General features: G+C 44.2%; 2 protein-coding genes across 2 annotated transcripts in view; one reads left to right on the top strand and one right to left on the bottom strand.

Annotated features, from left to right (window-relative positions):
- Nucleotides 1-1,204: 1,204 nt before the first annotated feature.
- Ciao2a (cytosolic iron-sulfur assembly component 2A) lies at nt 1,205-12,277 on the bottom strand. Its single transcript, XM_032910746.1, has 5 exons — nt 11,974-12,277; nt 7,468-7,632; nt 6,570-6,619; nt 4,147-4,192; nt 1,205-1,824 (listed from the first exon to the last, which is right to left on the bottom strand). Exons 1-5 carry the CDS (start codon nt 12,095-12,097, stop codon nt 1,727-1,729), a joined length of 483 nt encoding a protein of 160 aa, XP_032766637.1. The 5' UTR covers nt 12,098-12,277; the 3' UTR covers nt 1,205-1,726.
- A 1,722-nt stretch (nt 12,278-13,999) lies between these two features.
- Snx1 (sorting nexin 1) overlaps nt 14,000-22,622 on the top strand; it is a 38,122-nt gene continuing 29,499 nt past the window's right edge. Inside the window, exon 1 of the mRNA XM_032909530.1 lies at nt 14,000-14,252. Coding sequence (XP_032765421.1) covers nt 14,094-14,252 — 159 coding nt within the window. The 5' untranslated portion in view covers nt 14,000-14,093. The remainder of the gene's footprint in view (nt 14,253-22,622) is intronic.

The following is a 22,622-nucleotide window of genomic DNA, read 5'->3' as shown; positions in this document are numbered from 1 at the left end:
TTTCCCTCAACAGAATGCTGAGTGTCACATCCCTGCCTTCTGCCAAAATGCGGTTGGCACCCTGTGACGAACTTACCCCTGCCCAAAAACTCCTAGTGAAATAAACAATAAACGTTTATTCTCTAGCATAGCCCTTCCCTTCCGCGTCAGAAATAGGACCACTCTAGCTCAGGGTCTTTATGAGACTCTTGTCTACCTAACACAGTGAGGGTGGAAGATGGCTTCCACAGTGGTTCACGAAGGATGCAAATTAGTGTATGGGGACTGTAGGAGACCTCAGGGCCTCCTCTACTGTGAAAATCCCCACAGGTATGCTTGAGTTTTCTCTGGCTATCGTAGCCAGATTCTGGCAGAGAGAGCAGCAGTCCCTACTCTAATGTACACTCAGAGGTCACGCTTCGTCCCTCTGCCTCTTCTATTGGATCTGCCCACCAGCTCGGACTCAGTACGTAAGAGGTTGTACAAAAGCACAACGGCCATGTGGTGAAGATATTAGGGTCTGCTGCAAGCTGCCTACCACACCCTTTACCACGCCAAATGAATACTTTTTTTCCATATCAAGCTGAACCAAGAAAAAACAAAGAGCAGAACATCTAGATTGATACAGTAGAAAGAAAACAACAAAAACCTTTGCACAAGTACCTTATGGTGATTTTCTTAGGGGCGCAGTTTGAGCCCAGGTACTTGACCTTGCAGAGCACAACACTCGCACTGTGCTCTATCCTCAGCTCTTCTTTGGGAGACTTCTTTAAAACCGTGTTAATATGGAGCTGGAGGGATGGCTGAGTGGTTACGAGCACCCACCTACTGCCCTGCCTAAGGACCTGGGTTCGATCCCAGCACCCACATGGCAGCTAACAACTGCCTGTAACTCCAGTTCTAAGGAATTAGATCCCTTCTTCTGAACTCCTCAGGCGAGCATGTGGTGCACATACATACATGCCCACAAAACACTCATACACATAAAATAAGTTATTTAAATTGTGTAAGTCACCTGACCCTCCCACATGACCCTCAGCTCTGAATGAATGAATGGGTCCAGGGTTCTCCAAAAAGGAAAGCAGGGTCTCACCTCGAGGAGTCCCTTTCATTTTCAGACTTCACTCTACGTAACAATCAGAGAACACAGCTCTGGAGATGCCTGTTAAAAGTTCCCATTTATATGAGAATTTATAATTCAGTAAAAATCTTAGGTGAGCCATTATAAGAATCATCTGTCATATTTATTTTAGAATGGTTTAAATCAAATACATTTGGGCACAGTAGATATCTGACATGAAAAGCAGTTGTATCAGAATGGTCATCAGAAAAATAGTAACATTTCACACATAATAACTAGAAAATATTTTTCTGTATGATCACTTGAGTTAGAAATCCTGAGAATGTTACTCACTGAACAATTAGAATTTACCTCATAACTGAAATTTGCTCAGAAAGAAGCCTTTTAAAAAACACTCTGAAAGCTGGGCAGTGGTGGCGCACACCTTTAGTCCCAGCTTTCAGAAGACAGAGCCAGGTGGGTCTCTGAGTTCAAGGCCAGTCTGGTCAACAGAACAAGTTCCAGGACAGCCAGGACTATACAGAAAAAGCTTGTCTTGAAAAAACAAAAAACAAAAAAAAAGTTTGAGGTACAAATCACCTATAGTCGACATGTGTCCTCTACATTTTACAAAGGATTTAAACAAGCAGATCAAACGCTTCCAGGCCACTGGCTCTTAGGAAGGCGTCAGTCCGGCTCCAGGACACACTGTTCCACAATCTCCCGAAGGTTGGGGTTCTCCATTGCAGCTGCCACTCGCTCTTTGTCATTTATCTGCTTGTTGACTGCAAAACACGAGGACAAAAGTTAACAGAACAGCGTTGACAGAGATCAGACAGCACTTCTCCAGCCTGCTAAAACAAAAGAATTTAACTCCTTGAGAACTTACAGCTAACTACTCTTCATACAGTTTCTTAGACCGTTTTTCTCTTGTGCACACACGTGCGTGTGTGTGCATGCACAGACATAGACACACACACACACACATGTCTGTGCACTGCTCACACTTATGGAAGCCAGAACAAGGCCCTGCATCCCTTGGGGCTGAAGCTCTGAGTGACTGTGAGCCCCCTGATGTGGGTACTGGACACCGAACCCCAGTCCTCAGGAAGAGCAGCAAGTGCTTCTAACTAATCCATCCTCATGCGATGACTAAGGTCCTGAAGGCAGTCTCAAGAGAAAAATACTCTCAGTGCTCTACCCTACAACCAACTGGGATTGATTTCCTTCCCGGCACCATCCAGACACATATTTCTACACAGTTACATTCAGAGTGAAATTCAAAACAGTCGCTTTTCCCACTTAACCCTGTTTTTCAAACTAAAGCATTGTTTACATGGCAAAATTTCTAAGTGTCTGGGCAGGCATGGTGGGGCCTGCCTTTACCCAGCACTCAGCTGTCAGAGGCAGAAGGAACTGTGAGTTCTAGACCAGCCTGTTCTACAAAGTGAGACCAAGTTTTATAAACAAACAAAGAAACAAACAAACAAAGTGGGCTGGGATGTAGTTCAGTGGTACAGCTCTGGCCTTGCACATTTGAAGCCCTGGGTTTCATCTGAAGCACTATAAAAAGTAAATAAAATAAATAAAGTAAGGGCTGAAAAGGTGGCTCAGAGATTAAGAGCACTGGCTGCTTTCCATTCCCAGAACCTAGATGGCAGCTAATAACTGTAACTCCAGCTCCAGGGACTCTGATGTCCTCTGCTGGGCTCTGAAGGCCCTGGAGGCATGATAGTGATACGCAGTCACGCACGCAGGCACACACACACACACACACACACACAGTTAGCAAATAAAGTGAGAGGTAAAGCGCCTCAGCTCAGGAGTCTGGAGCATTAATCCTCAGGGATTTATAAAACCTAGGACATGCTTTTCATTGTTCTCCTACCTGACAGGCTTCCAGGACAGGCTAGAGGGCTGTCCCTCTGACACAGCCAGTGTCTCTCTCAGCGCTCTTCTATTACAGCGTGCTTCAGGGCTTCACTATCCTCCCTCTCACCCCACCAATCACCTCCCGTCCCCCCCCACCCCCGCTCTTCTCTACCTCTTCATCTATTCAGTGATGCTGACACACAAGCACTCTTATTGTTTACTTGAGACAGGGTCTCACTATGTAATCCTGACTGGCCTGGAAGTCACTCTGGCTTCAAACTCAGATCTGCCTGCCCCTGCCTCCTGAGTGTTGGTACTGAAGGCCATTACGCCTGGCAGAAAGCAAGCACTTCCAATGTTCTTTTCTTTGCTTGTTGTGGTAGTTTGCATATGCTTGGCCCAGGGAGTGGCACTATTAGAAGGTGTGACTTTGTTGGAGGAAGTGTGTCACTGTGAGGTGGGCTTGGAGACCCTCTTCCTAGCTGCCTGAGGATGCTCAGTCTGTTCCTGGCTTCCTTCAGGTGAAGATGTAGAACTCTCAGCTCCTCCTGCACTATGCCTGCCTGGATGCTGCCATGTTCCCACCTTGATGATAATGGACTGAATCTCTAAACCTGTTAGCCAGCTCCAATTAAATGTTGTCCTTTATAAAACTTACATTGGTCATGGTGTCTGTTCACAGCAATAAGACCCTAAAAGACACTTGTTTTCTATCATTTGTTTAAAATTCTACTTTCCATGTACCACATAACTAATTAGGAAACATTTTGTCTTTTGCTGTTTTCAAATCCCACTTCTACAATTTTGAAATAACTATTGATTGTCTTCTCTCTACAGAAGAGGGGATATAAAGCCACCCCCATTTCCATTCTACCACATTAACCCAGACCCACCCTCAACCCCACCCCCACAAATTCCCTAACACATGACTTGTGAGATTCTCGGTTCCAACTTTCCACACAGCTAAGGCACTGTTAGAGGAGAACCAAGCCTCCATGGCTCAAGGTCTTTAGAGCTGGGCGTGTGTGGGGTCTGAACCAGTTACTATCCACGGGCTCTAGTTTACAGGACCCAGTGAAAAATGACTTCCTGTAAAGGCTTCCCCACCTGTGAAGGAAGAGCATCACTGTGGTGTCCCCTCTTTTTTGCAAGGTACCCCAGTATATCAGCTAGGGTGGTTGATTGACAACATAGTACCCAAGACAAAAGTATTAGCTGCAGCCATTTTCACTTACTGTCTTCTTCTGTCGAGTGAGTTCCTTCAGAAATGTAAATTTCCAACTGGAGAGAAGAGAGACAGAGCAAAACATCAGAATCCAGGGGTGTATAGGGCAGACCCAGGATGGAGGAGCAGGAAGTCCAAACCATGCTGTTAACTTCAGGATGGAACCAAAGCATTTCCCCCAACTGACCTGCAGGGGGCACTCCTGAATTTCTGTATGAATACACACAGATGTCACGTGATCTTTGCCCTGCCCTCACCCTCTTCCCATCTGTAACTAATCCCACCTCCCAGGGGCACCACATCCACAATCTAGAAGTGTTCTTGCTTCTTCCTCGCTTCTGTACACTCATACACATTTACACACACACACACACACACACACACACACACACACACACGGACACACACGGACACAGCAGTCACAGCTTTACAAAAATGAGACAAATATGTAGGTCTTGCATCCATGTGCATCCTCCTTTCCCTGTTATCTCCCTTCATCTTCCCACGTGTTTACCAGTAAAGCCGTCTTGTCTAGCCTCGTTAGCCCCAGAAATTAGTCAACCCCTAAGCACAAGAGCCTTTGATACAACCACAAAACTGCTGCAAATCCTGTGGCTAAGGCAAGCCTGTGAGAGGGCAGCACAGAATCCACACGGCACAGAGGTCAGCAGTTTTCAAGAGAAAAACATTCAGAACTATCTAGTTCGTTTCTCTCTCTCTCTCTCTCTCTCTCTCTCTCTCTCTCTCTCTCTCTCTCAGTTTTTCAAGGTTTCTCTGTGTAACAGCCCTGGGCACCCTGGAACCCACTTTGTAGACCAGGCTAGCCTCAAACTTAGAGATCCAAGTGCTGGGATCAAAGGTGTGCACTACCACACCCCACTTGGTTCAGTTTCTTTTAAAACCACAAACAGGGCTGGTGGGATGGTTCAGTATGTAGACGTGCTCCCATACAAGTCTGATGCCCTGAATTCAATACCCAAAATGCACAATGGAAACGCACAATAGACAGAGAGAACTGACTCCATCCATGTACCATGGCACACACCATTCTCACTCATACACACACACAATCAAAAAGACCACTATCCAGATTCCCCCCAGTAGCACAAAACTCCATGAAAAACAAAGGTTTAACTTAGTCAAAATTTACACATGACTCATCATTCTGAAATAGCCATTGGCTGGGCACAATGGCGGATGCCTTTTAATCCTAGCACTTGGGAGGCAGCAGCAGGTGTCTCTCTGTGAGTTTGAGGCTAGCCTGGTCAACTATAGTGAGTTCCAGGACAGCTAGAGCTGCATGGTGAGATCCTGTCTTACTATGAAAAAAAGAGGCCAACAGAGATGAAGAGTCAAGCATTCACTCCATTCCTATGTGAATTATTAATGTTCCTCAGTATAACCAAATAGAGGCAACTGTCATAATAGTGGGACTAACTAAAACTATAGCCTCTTCACGCTATGAAATGAAAACATATTTATTGTTTTTTTGCCAAAAGTGCCTAACAGTCTAATCATGAAACATCTGAAAACTGAATTTGAGAGAGAATCTAAAATGTCTACACTCTTCACAAGTGTCAAGATCTCTAGGTGTGCTGGTGGATGCCTATAATGCCAGAGCTTGGAAAGCTAAGGCAGGAGGATAGCCTTGAACTCAAGGCCAGCCTGGGCTACATGATGAGATCCTGTCTCAACAACAACAAATCAAACTCTTGAAAGATAAGAGCAAGGAACTACTCCTGCCTATATAAAGTCTAGACATAACTAATGAGAGCCGTGATGGGGGAGGGGCAGTGCGGGAGGGAACACTACCGTAGAGGGTGTTGTTGGACAAATGGGGGAACAGTTATGTACATATTTAAGATTTATTTATTTTATGTGCATAGATGTTTTACCTGCATGTATGTATGTATACCATGTGCCAATGGGGGTCAAAAGAAGAACTAAAGTTACAGACGGTTGTGAGCCACCACATGGGTGCTGGGAATTGAACTCAAGCACAACCAGTGCCCTTAACCACTGAGCCATTTTCTCAGCCCCAAAACAGCATTTTTAACAAAAAGTGGGGGTTGGGGATTTAGCTCAGTGGTAGAGCACTTGCCTAGCAAGCGCAAGGCCTTGGGTTCGGTCTCCAGCTCCGAAAAAAAGAAAAGAAAAAAAAAAAGTGGGAACAACTCAAATGCCTAAAAACTGTAAGAAAGTAAAATTAAACAAGGTCTCTCTGTTTAATTGGAATATTATATGGCACTACATAAGAAAGAACACACTTTAAAACACCAACACTAAAAACATACTAAGTCATAGAATCCGCGCGCTGTCAATTTCATTAAAATGAACTAGATATCCAAGGCAATCTATGGGACAGGCTCAGAGGCAGGGTCCTGGCTGAGCTCATGTGAGGCCCTGGGTTTAAGACAGTAACAAGCTTCTTACCTTGTGTTTGAATGGCAGACATCGCTGGAGCTTTACTCTTAAGCACAGTCCTAAGACAGGGGAAAAAGATCTAATTATCTTTGTATCCCTTCTTACTGGCTCCAGAAAAAACAAAAACTCAAACGGCATCTGCATACTACATGGCAGCAGGAAAACAGCCCTGCTCCTCCCAGTGTGGGTCTCCTGTGAGCTTGGGGTACCACGAGGAAATTTACAGTAGAGTTTCACGGGCTCCCCCAGTAAATCCAGGGAGCTGCATCCATTCCTTACACGGTGAACCAAGGTCACCCTGCAAGGTGACTTCTGGAGGCAGAACCTCAGCAGAGCTCACACTGAGCACCACAAAGGCCAGGCCTCTTCTGCTGGGCCAACTGGCACGCAAGCGTAATGGATGGAACCATTAGGCTTTAGTAAATGCCACTGGTAGAAGACAAGCATGGTGGTGCACACCTTCAATCCCAGCACTCGGGAGGCAGAGGCAGGCGGATATCTGAGTTTGAGGCCAGCCTGGTCTAGGACACCCAAAGCTACAAAATGAAACTCTGTCTTGAACCCCACCCCCTAAAATAAGCCACTGGTAGACCAAGATATGCAAAAATTTAAAACAAAGTATAGTTAAAACCATTTATTTCTAGCAAGCCCAAGGCCCTGGGTTTGGTCCCCAGCTCCGAGAAAAAACAAAAAATCAAAAAAACATTTATTTATTTATTTAACTGCCATCAAGATGACTTAGCAGGTCATTGCTGGCACTGCATGCACATGTGCTCAGACATACATACAGATAAAATACACAAAAAGATTAATTAAAATTTCTAAAAGCACTCATACTGACACACACTTAACAATAAAAAATAGAATTCACATGCATCCATGTACACACACGCACACACACCCTTACCAATAAGAGTTGCCAAAGAGCAATGAGGTACTGTTGGTGTGAACTTGATAATAACCAAATAGTCATCTTCACTTATTTCTTGAACTTCCACACAACTCTCTGTGACCACTTCCAGTTCTTCTAAAGTATTGGGCTTTTCTGGGTCCCGGATAGTTCGAATCAAATCTAGAGGCATCAGAGACAAGGTATTAAATTAAAATATGAATATTCGAAGTGAGGATGGTGATTCTCATCTCGGCTGAAGCACCGACTATTTTCAAAGATATATTTTGACTTATGTGTATGTTTTGCCTCCATATATGTCTGTGTATTATGTGTATGTGGTGGCCACGAAGCCAGATGAGGGCCTCGAGATCCCCTGGAATGACGGCTGTGAGTGGCCCTGTGCTTAAGGAACTGAACACAGGTCCTCTGCAAGAACAGCCAGTGTTCAGCCACCTCTTCAGGCCCACCACCCCGCCCTAACTTTCTTTTAATCAAATATTTCAGCAACTCCCAAGTATCTGACAGAAATTTCCACTAACAGTTACCTTTGAGAAAACAATTTTCTTAAATCATTACCAGACTATATCCAATTCTTAATTCAAAACCATGGGAGGTACTAATGGGGGGAATATGAAGGGAGCTCCAGAGGAGTCTTGGTTGGAGAGAAAGTGGGATTAAGCCTGAAAGTGAACAGCCTGTCAACGTATCACATTTAGACTAAAAGAAAGAACCACCAGGCGCTTCCTTGGCTTGTTTCCAGCAAAGGAAAGAGCAGAAAGAAGGGTGGGGCCCAACCACCAGGGTGTTTCACAACTAGCCACAGGCAACAGGGATTCCTCAGGAGGCGGAACAAGGAAGTGGGAAGGACGGGGTGCACTCTGACTGCTAATTTACTCACACTAGCTGCAAGACCCAGAGCCAAAGAGAAGAGCTAGAGACAGCCACTGAAAAGCGTGGCTTAAAATCAGCGCGTGACACTGGAGACAGAGACAGGACAGGCAGCTAAGTGGTTTCACAGGAACTAACAACATGTGGCAACTTTTGGAAGACAAGCACAGAGAGAAAAGGGAGATGATTCAGATGTTAAGCTTAAGTATGAAGATAAAACGTGGACCATAGAGGCTGGCGGGGGAAGACGGTGCTTTAGCCAAGCCTGAGTACCTGAGTCCCATCTCCCACACCCACGTGGTGGAAAGGCTCGCGGCAAATTAGCTCAGTTTCATATGTGGTGATTTTGGAGGTGTGTCAGACAGTGAAATGCTCTAGCAAGTGTTACATAGTGCTAAGTGCACACCGAGGCTAGAGTGGTTGTTGAAAAATCACGGAATCCATCAAGAAGCACTTGGCTGGATATTGCAGTGACCATGAATGCCTTGAAACAAAAATGTTGTCTAAAACTTTGTTGTCTTGTTGTCTTTGTTTAAGAATGCTTTGCCTACATGTGTATGTGTGAGCCAGGAGCATGCCCGGCATCCACAGACATCTGGAAAAGGCTTCAGATTCCCTGGGACTGGAAGTTAGGATCGTTGGGAACCACCAACCCCGGTCCTCTGCAAAGACGGTGAATGCTCTTAACTGTTGAGCTCTCTCTCCAGCACTCTCAGGTTATTCTCATATGCAGCCTAGTTTGAGACTCCTTGGTATAGAGGGAAGGAAATCCTCGAAGAGATCCTTGAAAAGTTGGCTGTGGTGGCACACGCCTACCTAAAATCCTGGCACTTGGGAGACTGAAGGATGAAAATCTTGACTTCTAGGCCATCCTAGGCTACCCCCTAAGACCCTAGCTCAAAAAGAAAAGAACCAAAATGGAAAAGTAAAGAATAGAGAAGGGAAAAGAGAAGTGTCTATCCATAGCAAATGCTATAGGAAGAACACAAGTGGGAGAATTCAAGGCTATCCTGGGCTACATAGTAAGACTCTCAGAAAAAGTGGTCAACAATAAACACTGCAGGACAACAAGGGCTACAGTGTGCTTGGATTTGTTATTCAACAAGTCACTTATAAGAAAACAGTTTGGTACAGAAAGGAGATGCAAAGGGGGAAGCCAACAGAGCAGAGAATGCATCCTGAGGGCCTTGGCAGGAGGGTGGGGCAGAAGCTTTAGACGGAAGTTAGAATCTTGACAAAGCTCAGGGACTTTTGAGTATAGTTTTTAGTTCAATGGAAGGTTGATAGAAGGAAGATCAAACTGTGAAGGGAACCGGGTAAACCGGAGCAGAAGAGAGGGGAATCGAGAAGACAGTGGCAGCTCATCCTGCCTCTGGCCTACGGAAAAAATGAAACAGAATAAACAGATGAAACAGAGAGTGCTAATCGGAGGGCAGGGGAGAGAGGCAGACCTCAGGTGAGTGGGCTGGCCTTCTCAGGACCCTGGGGTCTGTCTTGTCACACATACCTAGTCCAGTGACCGCAAAAGCAACCAGGAAAAACGAACCCTTCCCAACCTTCCCTTCTCTAGATTATCTTCTGGCCTTACCGACGAATATGGACAGGAAAGAGGATAAAATTCCCCTTCACTTAGCAGGTTATTATGGGATTTGGGAAAGCAGGGTTTCCCCTCTCCTATCCTAGGGTTCTCCTTCTAAACTTAATTTGTAAAAGCTGTGTTATGTTCTTTGAACACCACTAAATCCTGAAATTAAGCCTTATCCCTTACTGAACACCTCCAGCTTTCTAGTGATTTGAGAAGTTTGATTTCTTTAAAAAGATATCAAGCTTGTCCCCACATTACTCTTCTAATCTCCCCTCACCCCCAACTAAAAGTGTTTGCTGCTCTGTACTGACTTGAAGGCAGGGAGAACTAACACTTCTGGCCTCCAAGGACACGCACAAACTTTAAAAAAAAAAAAAAAAAAAAAAACTTTTTAATAGTTAAAAAGATAACTCTTTCATTTTTTTTAAAAAAGTTTCAATGGTTGGTGTTGGTTCTAAGACGGCTCAGTGGGTAAAGGGACCTGCCACCAAATAAGCCCAACGTCCTGGGATTCCATCCCTAGGCCCCACTTGCTGGAAGGAGAAATCTAACTCCAGCAAAGTGTCCTCTGACCTCCGTACTTGCACTGTGACTTGCATGGGTGTGTGCCAACATAAAGTAACTAAAGGAAGTAAAAGCCATTTAAAACTTCAGTATTCCAGTCTACTATCTAAAGAAACAGCCAACCACACCTCCACCTGCCGTCCCTGACTATCAGCTGCCTCCTTCTGGACAGCTAATTCTGTCTTCTCACCTCCACATTTTCTTCAGCTTATGCAACCTCTGACATATCCAGGTCCAAATTATTCTTCAAGGCCTAATGTGAGTAACTGTCTAACATCCTCACAGATATTTCCAGTCAATTTATCTTTCCTCTCAGTGTCCATATCTCCTACTTAAGCTCATGACCTCTGACCAAATTTTGTATTTTTGCTTATGTAGGTGTCATTCAATCCAAATTTGAGGACTAGAATCATCTCTCTTGCAGAGTTGTATCTCCGGTGCCCGGAAGTTTCCAGGTGCTATACACAGAGGTAATGTAGGACAGGAATGTTTTGTGGAGATAGCACACTAGTAATTATTTTCTGCCTGGGGTTAAGTCATTAAGTCAGCCTTGCCTCCCTACCAAGAGATAAGGAAACCTGATTAGCTTCCCAAGCCATTCCATCTTTGGAATCATTCTTCCTGGCCTAAAATCCTTACCTAAATTGTATTTGTATGACCATCTCTCTTGGTGCTACATCTAGGTCTTTTCGCTGTCAAAAAATAGGGCTAGCGGTGGAGCATACCTAATTTGTATAAGACTCTGGATTTTCTCCCCAACCCAGATAGATAATACTATAAATGGTGAGAGAGAGAGAGAGAGAGAGAGAGAGAGAGAGAGAGAGAGAGAGAGAGAGAGAACACGAACAGGCATTATATTTACAATCACAAGTTTGGTTTTCTCTGCTCCTTACTGACAATGTGACCTCTGCGTAGTCGTTAAACCACTACCTCCCCGTCTGTGCAATGAAGACAGTCCCTCAAAGTGTTAAGTATCTGGAAGAATATATGCACACACTTAACTGTGTAAGAAAACTGTAAATTTAAAGCCTCGCGCTGAGATGCCTATTCCTACCTCTTTACTTCCTATTGAATCTGTCACAGAAGAGAGTAGCTGTGACCTTGGGTCAGTCCCCAACTCCGCCACTACCTGAGTGGCCTCAGTTATGGCGGGAGGAACGCGCGTCCAGTAGCTAAAGAAGAAAAGACTCTCGAGTAGTGAAATCTTAGGCATGCTCTGCTCCTTGACCACTGCAAGCTCATTCTGCCCACACCTCTTGACATAGTCACTAAAGCAGTCCAGGGGAAGGAAGCGTTTATGAATTCCAGGCTCAATTTCGTTCTTGGTTTAGTAATAGCCCGACATTGCTGTGTGACTTAGGACCCGGAAGAACACGCTTCCCTCTAGGTCTGGCAAAACCCGCAAGTGTCCACTCCAGCCCAAAGGTGAGGCCCTCCTCCACCCCCTCTCCAAAAAACCTTAAATGGTGCTCTGGGTAAATTACCATAAACTTCTAGCGCTTTCTCTTCCATGATCCGGGGCTGCCAGGCAGCTCCCTGCTCAGAAAAGCCTGAGAGCCATAGGACTCTGCTCAGCGTCCAGGAGAGCAGCCCAGACACTCGCTCCATCCTGACGTTCCGCCATCCCTGGCGACTGTCCCAACCGAGCCACCGTCTTTCCGCAGCCGATCTCAGAAGTTAACTTCCTGGACTTCAAATAAACCAAGACATGTGTAAAGGTTTAGGGTAGCAGAGAATAGGCGGGACTCAAAACAGTAACGCGAAGGACCTAGGGAAATTAACAGTAAAGACTACATGTCCCAAGATGCTTTGCTGGATTTAGATGGCACAGAAAATCCTTAAGGCTCGTTAGGCGCATTGCATGCTGGGATGTCTAGGGGCAAAGTAGCCGAGGGGCGTCGAAATGCATCTGGGGCTTGTAGTCTCAGCCAGAGGATCGTGTAACGGACTGTTAGGCGTCACCAAGTACCCCACACAGTTCCTAGGAAGAACTAAAGATGAATCCTGAAGAGGTAGGGAAAAGGAGATCAAGGTTACTACTATTGGAAGGTCTTCTAGAACAGAGACTTTTCTTTCTTAGAGGAAGCCACTTCCAAACAATTTTTTCTTACTTTCTGATCAGGCCGGAAGTGGGTTTTCTTTGCGGTTAAAGAGGCTATTTTGGGAGACCAATGTTGATAGGCATGGCCACGGACAAGGAAGACTTGGTTTTCTTGTCTTCTAGAGACTTAGTCCAGCTCAACTTCTCTCCATGGGGAGTATATCTACCAACCACCACCCCAATTACAGCGAGAGAACTTTCTCTGTGTTCACTACGTATAGTGACGATAATGGAGATGACCATCCTAAAAAGGCATTTCTTAAGCTTTCTTGTGTTCTTGGCTGTGATGAGTGCCCATTACAGAGTTGATCGTGTTTCCACCTCACAATGTATATGCAGGAATAAAAGTTACAAACTAAGATACTCTCCCGACCTTCGAGCAGTTTACAGACTGTAAAAGAATCCACCTCTGATGTTGAGTTTGCAGTTGCAAACAGCCAACTTCGCTAGGCCTGGTGGCTTGTGCCTGTAATTCCAGCACTTGGAGGCCGAAGGAGGAACATTGCCACCAGTTTGAGGCCAACTTTGGATACAGAATTTCAGCCCGCTTAAATGAAACTTTGTTTCAACCAGAAAAGCAAACCATGTCTGTTGGTTTTAATGGCAGTTTTCGTGTCCTTGAAAAGAAAGGATCATCTTGCAGAATTGGTTCGTGATAACATAACCTACGTTATCTTTTAACTCTAGTTGACTTCGACTCACCAACCTATCATTAAGTCCCAGGAAATTTTGATCCAATCCCAACAATATCCCTGCCATTTCACTTCATAGTCATCGGAAATATAACCCCAAATTCTTAGAGATCGAATTTAATACACTGAGATCTCGCCTTTGTGTAAAGCCTGGCTTCTCCCAAAGGAATCGATAATGTTTTTTATTGTTGCACACTGTAACACTGAGTGTGTTTAAATTGTTGATTTACAAGACTGCCTCACTAAACTGTAAGCACTCATTAAACTGTGAGCCAGGAGCTTTTGTATTTGTATTTGAAACGCACAGTAAGGTGCCAAACTCACAGTGAATGCTCTGTATATATTGAATGAATTAATGCTGTCCAAAAACTAAGTGGCAAAACTTCCTGCAGTCTTTTCAGCCCTCAATCAAAAATATGTATTAAATCTCTCTGAGAGCACTGTGCTTGGCATGAGCAGGTGGCACGCAGAGGTTTTCAAACATTGTTAGTCACAGACTTCTTTATTCAAGTGAAAACTTAGAAGTGTGACAGATAGAGCAGAGCCATGCAGGGCACAAAGACCTGGAGGAACTGGGCAGCCTCTAGCTCCTCCTCTGCCTATTTGGCCGGCCTGAGTGCAGCCTTGCGGTTCAGGGCTCGGATTGGCTGAGCAGAAGCCCAGGCCCCGCCCCAAGTGCCTGCCCCAGGCTCCGCCCCGACGGTCCCTCCGGGTCTGTAACGGCCCTCGCGCACCTCACACAGCTGGAGCGCTTTGCTCGCGGCACTGTCTATAAAGTTGTTGTTGCTGCTTCCGCCACGGGTGGAGGAAGATGGCGTCGGGAGGTGGTGGCTGTAGCGCTTCGGAGCGACTCCCTCCGCCCTTCCCTGGAATGGATCCGGAGTCCGAAGGGGCTGCCGGGGGGTCAGAACCCGAGGCTGGGGACAGCGACACCGAGGGGGAGGATATTTTCACTGGCGCCGCGGCAGCCGTGAGTTCCCATCCTTGGGGCAGCAGACAGGAAAGAGCCCCCCAAAAGAGAACCCTTATCAAGGGTTCGAGGGCTTTGAGGATAGTGGGCCTGGTGGGAAGTCTTCGCTGGGTATCAGCAATCAGGACTCCAGGGCCCTAAGAAGGAAAGGAGCCCTAGAGCCTGGCTGCCCAAGCCGGGGCGGGAAGAGACGATGAGGGGTGTGGTAGCTTCACCATGGATCCTCAATAGCCAAGAGCAACCTAGGCCGTCCCCTGGCCCTGAGATGTGGTTACCCCAGGGATTCCACGGGCAGTTCTACTGGTTGTGTCCTGGGCAGACTGACTTAACATGACAAATAAGAAAATGAGGTGCAGACCATCAGTTCCCTTGCCTTACTGCACCGAAAGTGGAAACGTGATCTAGGGTAGGATCATGGCCCGCCCACTGATCTCCTGTTATACCCAGCACTTCCTGGTCATTACCAAAGCCCATTCTGGATCCTAGTTTATGAAAGTTAGGTTGTGACTCCTTTGATCTCTCGAAGAATCCGGCCAAATGCTGGTTGAGAGAAGATGCAGCCAGATAAATTACACGGATCAGCAAGCTTTATTTCTGTTAAACGGATACATTAAAGTGCTTGGAAACAGATCTATAAATGTGAAGGGGAAAGATGCCTCCCATAATAAATATCTAGGTTTCAAATGAGAGCTAGCTGCTAGCAAAACAAACAAAACCTCCTCTTCTTTCAGTGTGGAATGTCACGAGTTAACAGCACCAGGAGGGATGTTTTGGGCTGTTTTATGAGAACACTGACTCATACCACTTGGTACAGTTAGTTCCAGCTTAGAAACGTCTTCAGTATTGAGTCTATGCAGTTATCTTCCTTTCTTGGTTGTTGTTTCTCTTCAGAGTAGCTAATCAGTATCAGACTGAGTTAAATAACTTTAAATTCTGTATACAGCATGTGTCTGAAAACTTGGAGGTGCTCCTTATGTCAGAAAAAGTTTAGATTTTGGAGGTGTTTCTTACATGACCATAGTTAGAATTTTACTATGTTGAGAAATTGGAGGCCATAATTCCAGCTCATAAAGTGGTTGCGGGTGCTAACAGCAGCAAATTGTCTAATGATGTCTGTTACTCTGATGTCTGTTACTCTGAAAAAGACTAACTTGCCGCTCGCTAAGGTAGTCTTCCTTTCTGTTTATGTATCGTTATATAGTTACTCTCTTAAATATGGAGAACAGCTAGTGTTCTGCTGGGATGGTGGATGAAATACCTGAGAATTGACACTGGCACCTAGGAGCTGTTGTCTAGAGTTCTCAGTGAAACGCGGAAGCTGTGAGTTTATTGACCTCATCCAGTTGGTTGATGGAGGCACGATACTTAAGACTGTAGAAGTCTCTTACCTTCTTCCCAAAAAAACAAGGGAGAGAAAGTCAGAATGACTTTGCTCTACCACAGAAAGCAGGTGCTGGGTCAAACCTAGCTCTTTACGAATGCTAGGTATACATTCTACCACTGAACTATGTCCTCAGTAGCTAGCTATCTTTAGATTTGACCCAGAATACTAATTTTTAAGAAACCAAGGCTTCACTAAAGGACTTTATTAAGCAACCATTAATTATAAATTATATTATAACAAAAGCTTTAGTTGTGAGATAAACACTATAGAGGATTGCCGCACTTCTGCACAGTTGTAGTTAAAGAAAATCACTGAAAAAATTAAGAAATTAAGTTGTACCTATTGGCTCAAACCTATAATCTCAGCTACTCTGGACCTGAAGCAGGGGGCTCTGTCAAGGTCATCCTGGGTACAGAGAAGAGTACAAAGAATAGGTTTTGAAGTTTGATGCTAATCTAGGCTGTTTTCGTGCTTATTTTAACTTTGGCTTTTGTTTTGTTATCATTTGAGATAGGTTCTCTTGTAGCCAAAATGGCTTGAACTCCCAATCAGTCCTTCTGCCTCCACCTCTGGATGGCAGGATAAGCATGCTCCGCTAAGCTCAGTTTCGCTAGCTTAACTTTGGACAAAGTATTCTGTTAGCTATATTCTTCATTTCCTAACAGAAAGAAAAGGTAAGTGTCTTGGTGTGGTAAAATCCCAACACTTGGGAGACTGAGGCAGTAAGATCAAGAACCCACCCTGGACTTCATGGGACATTGTCTTAGGAGACTAAATAAATAAGTAGGGATTTGAGAATTCTGATGAATGGGCAGAGTAAGAGGAATGTGGTAGAAAAACATAGACACACACACACACAAACACACACACACACACACACACACACACACTCCTGACAGCAGAAGGATACTGTATTTACTACTGTTTTTATATGAAGGTTAAGTTAGGATGTGAAATACTTGGAACAGTTGTTTCTACACAATAAATTAAACTGTTTTAGAAGATGTTGGACTGGATTTGTTGACAAGGGTATCAGCAGTCGAAACTCCCACAAAACTGAATGAGTTAGAAAACAAAGCTAATTTATAAGACTGATTCTGATCAGCCTAAAGTTTTCAGAGTAAGCAATTGATGACTTTAGTGGCTTCCTATTGTTTTAAGTTGATTTTGTGTGTGTGTGTGTGTGTGTGTGTGTGAGAGAGAGAGAGAGAGAGAGAGAGAGAGAGAGAGAGAGAGAGAGAAGGGCTTGAACCTGGGGGCTTGAGCATTTTATTTAAACATTCTAACATTGAGCTACATCTAAGCCCAAGTTAACCTTCCTGTTGTGATTCGTTAACATTTTAGAGGCAAAGCAATGGACATTAAAGTGTTGGGAAGCTGAGGTGGGTAGCATTTAAAACTAATTCACGGTATGCATGTAATGTTCTGGACAGCTGCTGCCATTAATCATCCCATCTGCTGTTTTCTTCAGCCAAGAATCCACGTCACTACAGTAATAAAAATGGGTTTGTAGTCAAAAGATAGGCCGGTGAGATACATCTCAAAATATATATGCCGTTCAGTTGAGTAGGAGACCCTGAAACCAAAAGAAGTCAGAAGTCATTAATAAAAAGTCTGAATCCAACTCTTTGATGTGGACTGGAATCCTGATATTTAGTTGAAGCTTTCTTCTAGAATAGGACTGCTCTCTCAGTAAAACACGGGACTGAATTAGAGCCATCGGCATTTTAAATTCTCGGTGTTACGTTCAAAAGTGCATGCAGGTTTTTCCACCACACATGACTTCACTGGTTTGCTTACTGTAAGTAAAGGCCTCACACAGACGCAGGTCCCTTTGTCCTCCAAAGTCTTATCTGCTCATCTCCTCAGCAGCCTGCCAGGACCACAGTAGATTTCTCTTTGTTCAAATAAAAAGGGAGAAACTATGGTGGCTTTTCTTATCCTGAGAGAAAGGAAGAAAATATAGAGAAATGAAGTCATTGGCTTTGATTTTAGTCAAACATCAAATGTCAGTGTCTTTATTTGGTTTTATGTCAAGCCAATTCGGATTTTTTTTTTCTCATTACTCTCCTGTGAACTAAACCCCATTGACTAGAGAAAGGTCTGGGAAAATAACATGGGGTAAAGAAGGAATGGCAAGAGACTAGAAAAGTCATGCTGAACAATTTGTCTTTGATTAGTCTGTTACTTACAGAGCCCTGTGCAAATGCTTAATGCTTTTAGTCCCAGCCCTTGGGAGGCTGAGGCAAAAGGTCACAAGTTCAAGGCCAGACTGCTATATAGCAGACCCTGTCTTGAAACAAAAACAACAAAAGACTTATTTATATATGCCTTCTGTTATTTAAAATAAACAAGAGAGTATAATATACTGTTACAAATTTAAATGTTTAAAAGTCTTAGTAGACCAACAAGATAAAGGTTCTTGCTAATGACCCTGACAACCTGAGTTTGATTCTTGGCACCCAGGAGAGAACTTACTTCTGAAAGTTAGCCTCTGATTTCCTCCACATATGTGTTACAGTGCATGCATGCGCCCCCGCGCGCACACACACACACACACACACACACACACACACACACTATAATGTAATTTAAATTTTTAATTTAAAAAAAGCGAAGCCTTGAATAGCAGTGCCTCCTGATGAACAGAACTAACATTTAAACAGGAAAGGACATGGACTTGTTAGATCCAACCCTGAATCTGTGATTAGTACAGAATGTATCTTGGGGTTAGGGTATATGCAACTAGCAGAGACCGCGATAAAAGCTAATAAACATTTTTAATTTGTGTTAAGTATATTCATGTAGCTGCAAAACGTGTTCATGTTTTCATTGGGCAAGTCCGAAACTCTGTACCCATCAACAGTACCCACTCCCCTTTTCATTTCTAGTCTTGTTTCTGTGAGTATCATTCCAACCCAGGTTTCTATGAGCCTTTCCTTTGAGCCAGGGTCACACCACATTACCGGGCCAATCTCAAAGGTGTAGATTCATCTCACCAGGCTGCTCCTTCCGCCTCAACCTCCTCTAACTGGGACTGCAGTCATGGGTAACCGTTTTATAAACTCACTGTTACTTTATCTATCTATCTATCTATCTATCTATCTATCTATCTATCTATCTATCTATCTATTTATTTTTGGTCCCATGTAGTACAGTCTGATCTCTTGTTCTACAGCTGAGGTTGGCCTTGAACTTCTGAGCTTTCTGCCCCTACCTCTGATTGTGATGGTTGTAGATACCTCACACAAGAGTAATCCTAGCAGTTTTGTTTTGTTTTGTTTTGTTTTGTTTTTGAGATAGGATCTATGAAGTCCAGGGTACCCTCAGTCGCACATCTCCCTGCTGAAACCTGAGTGCTGGGATTTCAGTCATGTAACACATACTGTCTACAGTATGTGTCTTTTTGTGCAGGCTTATTTTGCTAAGTATAATATCCTCAAGGTTCATCCTAGTTGTGGCATGTATCAGTACCTTATTTAGGACAGATAATATCCCATTCTATATCTTTTTTTAATATTTACTTATTTATGTATGTGAGTACACTGTAGCTGTCTTCAGACACACCAGAAGAGGGCATCAGATCCCATTACAGATGGTTGTGAGCCACCATGTGGTTGCTGGGATTTGAACTCAGGACCTCTGGAAGGGCAGTCAGTGCTCTTAACAGCTGAGCCATCTCTCGAGCCCCACACTCCCCCTCCCCGTCCTATATCTTACCTTCATATCCATTCACATGCCATTAGACTCTGGGTTAGTTTTACCTTTTGGCTATTAAGAAATGTGCTTCTGAACTAGAGTGTGCAAACATAAAATTCCTCTTTCACTTTTAGATCTATTCCTAGTAATGGGATTGCTGGATCATACAGTGATACTATTTTTAATTTTTTTTTTTTGAAGAACCTCTATATTTATACCATTTTACAATCCCAACTCAGCTCTTTTTCAACCTTGAATGCATATAGAATAACTTCTTTCAATCTGGACAGATTTTGGAAATTTTATTTTAAGAAAACAAGAAAAAGAAAGCATGAAAAGAGTTTCCCTGGTCAGTGTTTTAATTCTGTATTCTGTACAGCATGCACATGGCTGTTCCCTCATGTTTAGCCCGTCTTCAATACATTTGTGAGTATATATGTGTGAGTTCATGGGAGTGCACTTGTATGCATTCATGTGCATGTGCGTGTGTGTGTGTGTGTTTGCTTGCGCACGCGCGCATACGTTTGTCTAGAAGTCAAGATCATGCATTGTTCCTCAGGAGTCATCCACCTTGGGTTTTGAAACAGTTTCTCACTGGAGCCTGGGACTTGCTGATTAGATCGATTTGACTGGTCTACCTGCCTCTGCCTCCCCAGCGCTGGGAAGACAGTGTGCCACCATTCCCAGCTTTTTAGGCAGTGACTGGGGATAGAACTCAGATCCTTATGCATATATGGTAGGCATCTTACTGGTTAACCTATCTCCTTAGCCTCCTTCAGGAAATTTCTTTTTATCTTTAAAGGGAGTTATTTATTTTCCATGTGTGTACACATCTTGGAGGGTACACTAGCTTGTGTAGTGGGAGGTTCATGTCATGCCTGGCTTCTACATGGGTGCTAGGGATTGAACTCAGGTCCTCATGTTTGAGTGGTAGGCACTTTACCAATTGAGCCATCTCTCCAGCCCTCCAGGAAATTTCTTGACACAAACCTTACTTTGGCCTTTTTTCTTCTTTTTTTCTTTTTTTCGGAGCTAGGGACCGAACCCAGGGCCTTGCGCTTGCTAGGCAAGCGCTCTACCACTGAGCTAAATCCCCAACCTTACTTTGGCCTTTTTTACAAAGATGATGATGGTGGAAGTGGTGGCATGGGGGCAGTTGTCCGAGGACAACTCTCATGTCACTTCCCTTCTTCCCCCTGTGATTCAGGGGATCCGACGTGAGTCTGTCAGCTTTGTGTGACTAGTGCTTTTATTTGCTGAACCATACCTCCAACCCTCTTCTCTAGCTTTAACAGGATTTCTGATACCGAATCCTTTTATTTTTTAGACAAGATCCTGGCAATGCCACTTGCTACACAGACCAGGCTGACTTCTGACTCACAGAGCTCTGTGTGTCTGCCATCCCTAGTGCTGAGATTAAAGGCACTGTTGTTTTGTTTAGTTAATTGTTCAGCCACTTGGAACTCACAGTAGTAAATAGTTAGAGGGAAGTTTCTTGTTAAAGCTGGGTGTAGTAGTACACCTCACTCTGAGGGTGGAGATAGAAGGATACGAAGTTCATGGCCAGCAACGCTATATAGGACCCTGTCTCCGAAAGCAAAAGAAAATTTTCTTTTATGTCATGGCTTCTTGTGGGAACACATTGCTTCAAACCGTGTGCTTAAATCTGGTCTGAAGTTCAGAAGTTGGAGGCTGGGCGTGGCCTTTTAGTTTCAGCACTGGGGAGGCAGAAGCAGGAGGATCTGTTAAATTCAAGGCCAGTTTGACCTAGAGAAGTGGGTCTCAATCTTCCTAATGATCTGGTCTTTTAATATAGTTCCTCATGTTGTGGTGACCCCAACCATAAAACTATTCTTATTGCTATTTCATAACTGTAATTTTGCTACTGATATCAATCATCATGTAAATATCTGATTTGTGACACCTGTGAAAGGGTCATTCAAACCCCAAGGGTCACAGCTCATAGTTTGAGAACCAATGGTCTACAGAGTCACCAGGAATGCCAGGCCTACATAAAGAGACCCTGTCTGTAGTAGTAGTAGTAGTAGTAGTAGTAGTAGTAGTAGTAGTAGTAGTAGTAGTAGTAATAAAGTTCAGAAGTTGAAATTCCACATTCTGATAAAAATTTACTTGAAGGCAGCGATGTGCACTGCTATGAAAGCTTCATTTTAGTGATCAGCACAAATAATGAACAATCATATTTACTTCATAGGTTACTGGGCATGGTTTTGCACCTTTAATCTCAGCATTCAGGTGGGATCTCTGAGTTCCAGGCCAGCCTGTTCTACAGAGTGAGTTCTAGGACAGCCAGGGCTATTCCACAGAGAAACCCAGTCTTGAGAGAGAGAGAGAGAGAGAGAGAGAGAGAGAGAGAGAGAGAGAGAGAGAGAGAGAGAGAGACATACATACATACATACATACATACATACATACATACATGCATACATAGACAGAATTATTTTATATATGTCATTGAATTATTCTGGTACTTTACCTAATTCTCAGCATTATAGAGGAAGTAGTTAGAAAGCACCTGTGGGGAAGAGAGCAGACTTTTCCAGACGGCTAATAAGAACCCAACCTAAATTTTATTTATTATGGCGTATGGAACATGTGAGAAGTAATAAAGGCTGTGGCCAACTTGTAGTCTGAGGGAGCTTGAGCCCTTCTGCTTCGGGCCAGCTCCTGTGGCTTGGAGGTTGGCAGCTGGTAAGGCTGGGAGGGGGAGAGAAAAAGGAACACTAATTCCCCTCCCTGGGTCCTCGAAGCTTCTCAGCCCTTTAAAGTAACTTTTGGCATGAATAAATCATGGTTAGCTGCTGCAGAGAGCAGCCGCAAGTGCCTCATCTGCGGAAACAAGCCTGTTGCTCAACTGTGTCTGCCTCAGGCTTTGCTTAGTCAGATGGCCAGCTGGGGCTTCTTCACTCACTTGAGCACAGATTCAGTCTGGGTTTGCCTCTTCCATGGTGGAGCTGATCCACCCTTTAGTTGTCTGGACCTCCTGCAGCTTTCCTCACCCAAAAGTGAGGAATTACAGCAGCAGGAGTGGAGCCCAATGTTTGCAGCTCTATTTCAGCTGACCACAGCAGCCTTTGCACTCTGAGATCTCCAGTGGCCCCTGTTCATGACTTCCCTAACTAGCAAAATGGCCAACTTCAGGCTCCCTTCTCCACCCTTCCAGAGGCCTTTTCCTTTGTTCTTCTGCTTCTCTACTTAAGAAATCCTTCTCCTTGGTGTATGTGTTTTGGACTCATTGTATAGATCCATTCTCAAAACAAAATATTTGT

Source organism: Rattus rattus, chromosome 8 (assembly GCF_011064425.1).
Source record: "Rattus rattus isolate New Zealand chromosome 8, Rrattus_CSIRO_v1, whole genome shotgun sequence".
In the NCBI taxonomy this organism is placed as follows: Eukaryota; Metazoa; Chordata; class Mammalia; order Rodentia; family Muridae; genus Rattus; species Rattus rattus.
This window is presented reverse-complemented; position numbering and strand designations above follow the sequence as displayed.

Excerpts from the sequence above, each read along its gene's own strand:
- Ciao2a (XM_032910746.1), bottom strand. The coding sequence starts at position 12,097 with ATGGAGCGAGTGTCTGGGCTGCTCTCCTGGACGCTGAGCAGAGTCCTA. Across the intron at positions 7,633-11,973 it reads GAAAGCGCTAGAAGTTTATG|ATTTGATTCGAACTATCCGG; the intron begins GTAATTTACCCA and ends TGATGCCTCTAG. Across the intron at positions 4,193-6,569 it reads GTCTGCCATTCAAACACAAG|TTGGAAATTTACATTTCTGA; the intron begins GTAAGAAGCTTG and ends TCTTCTCTCCAG.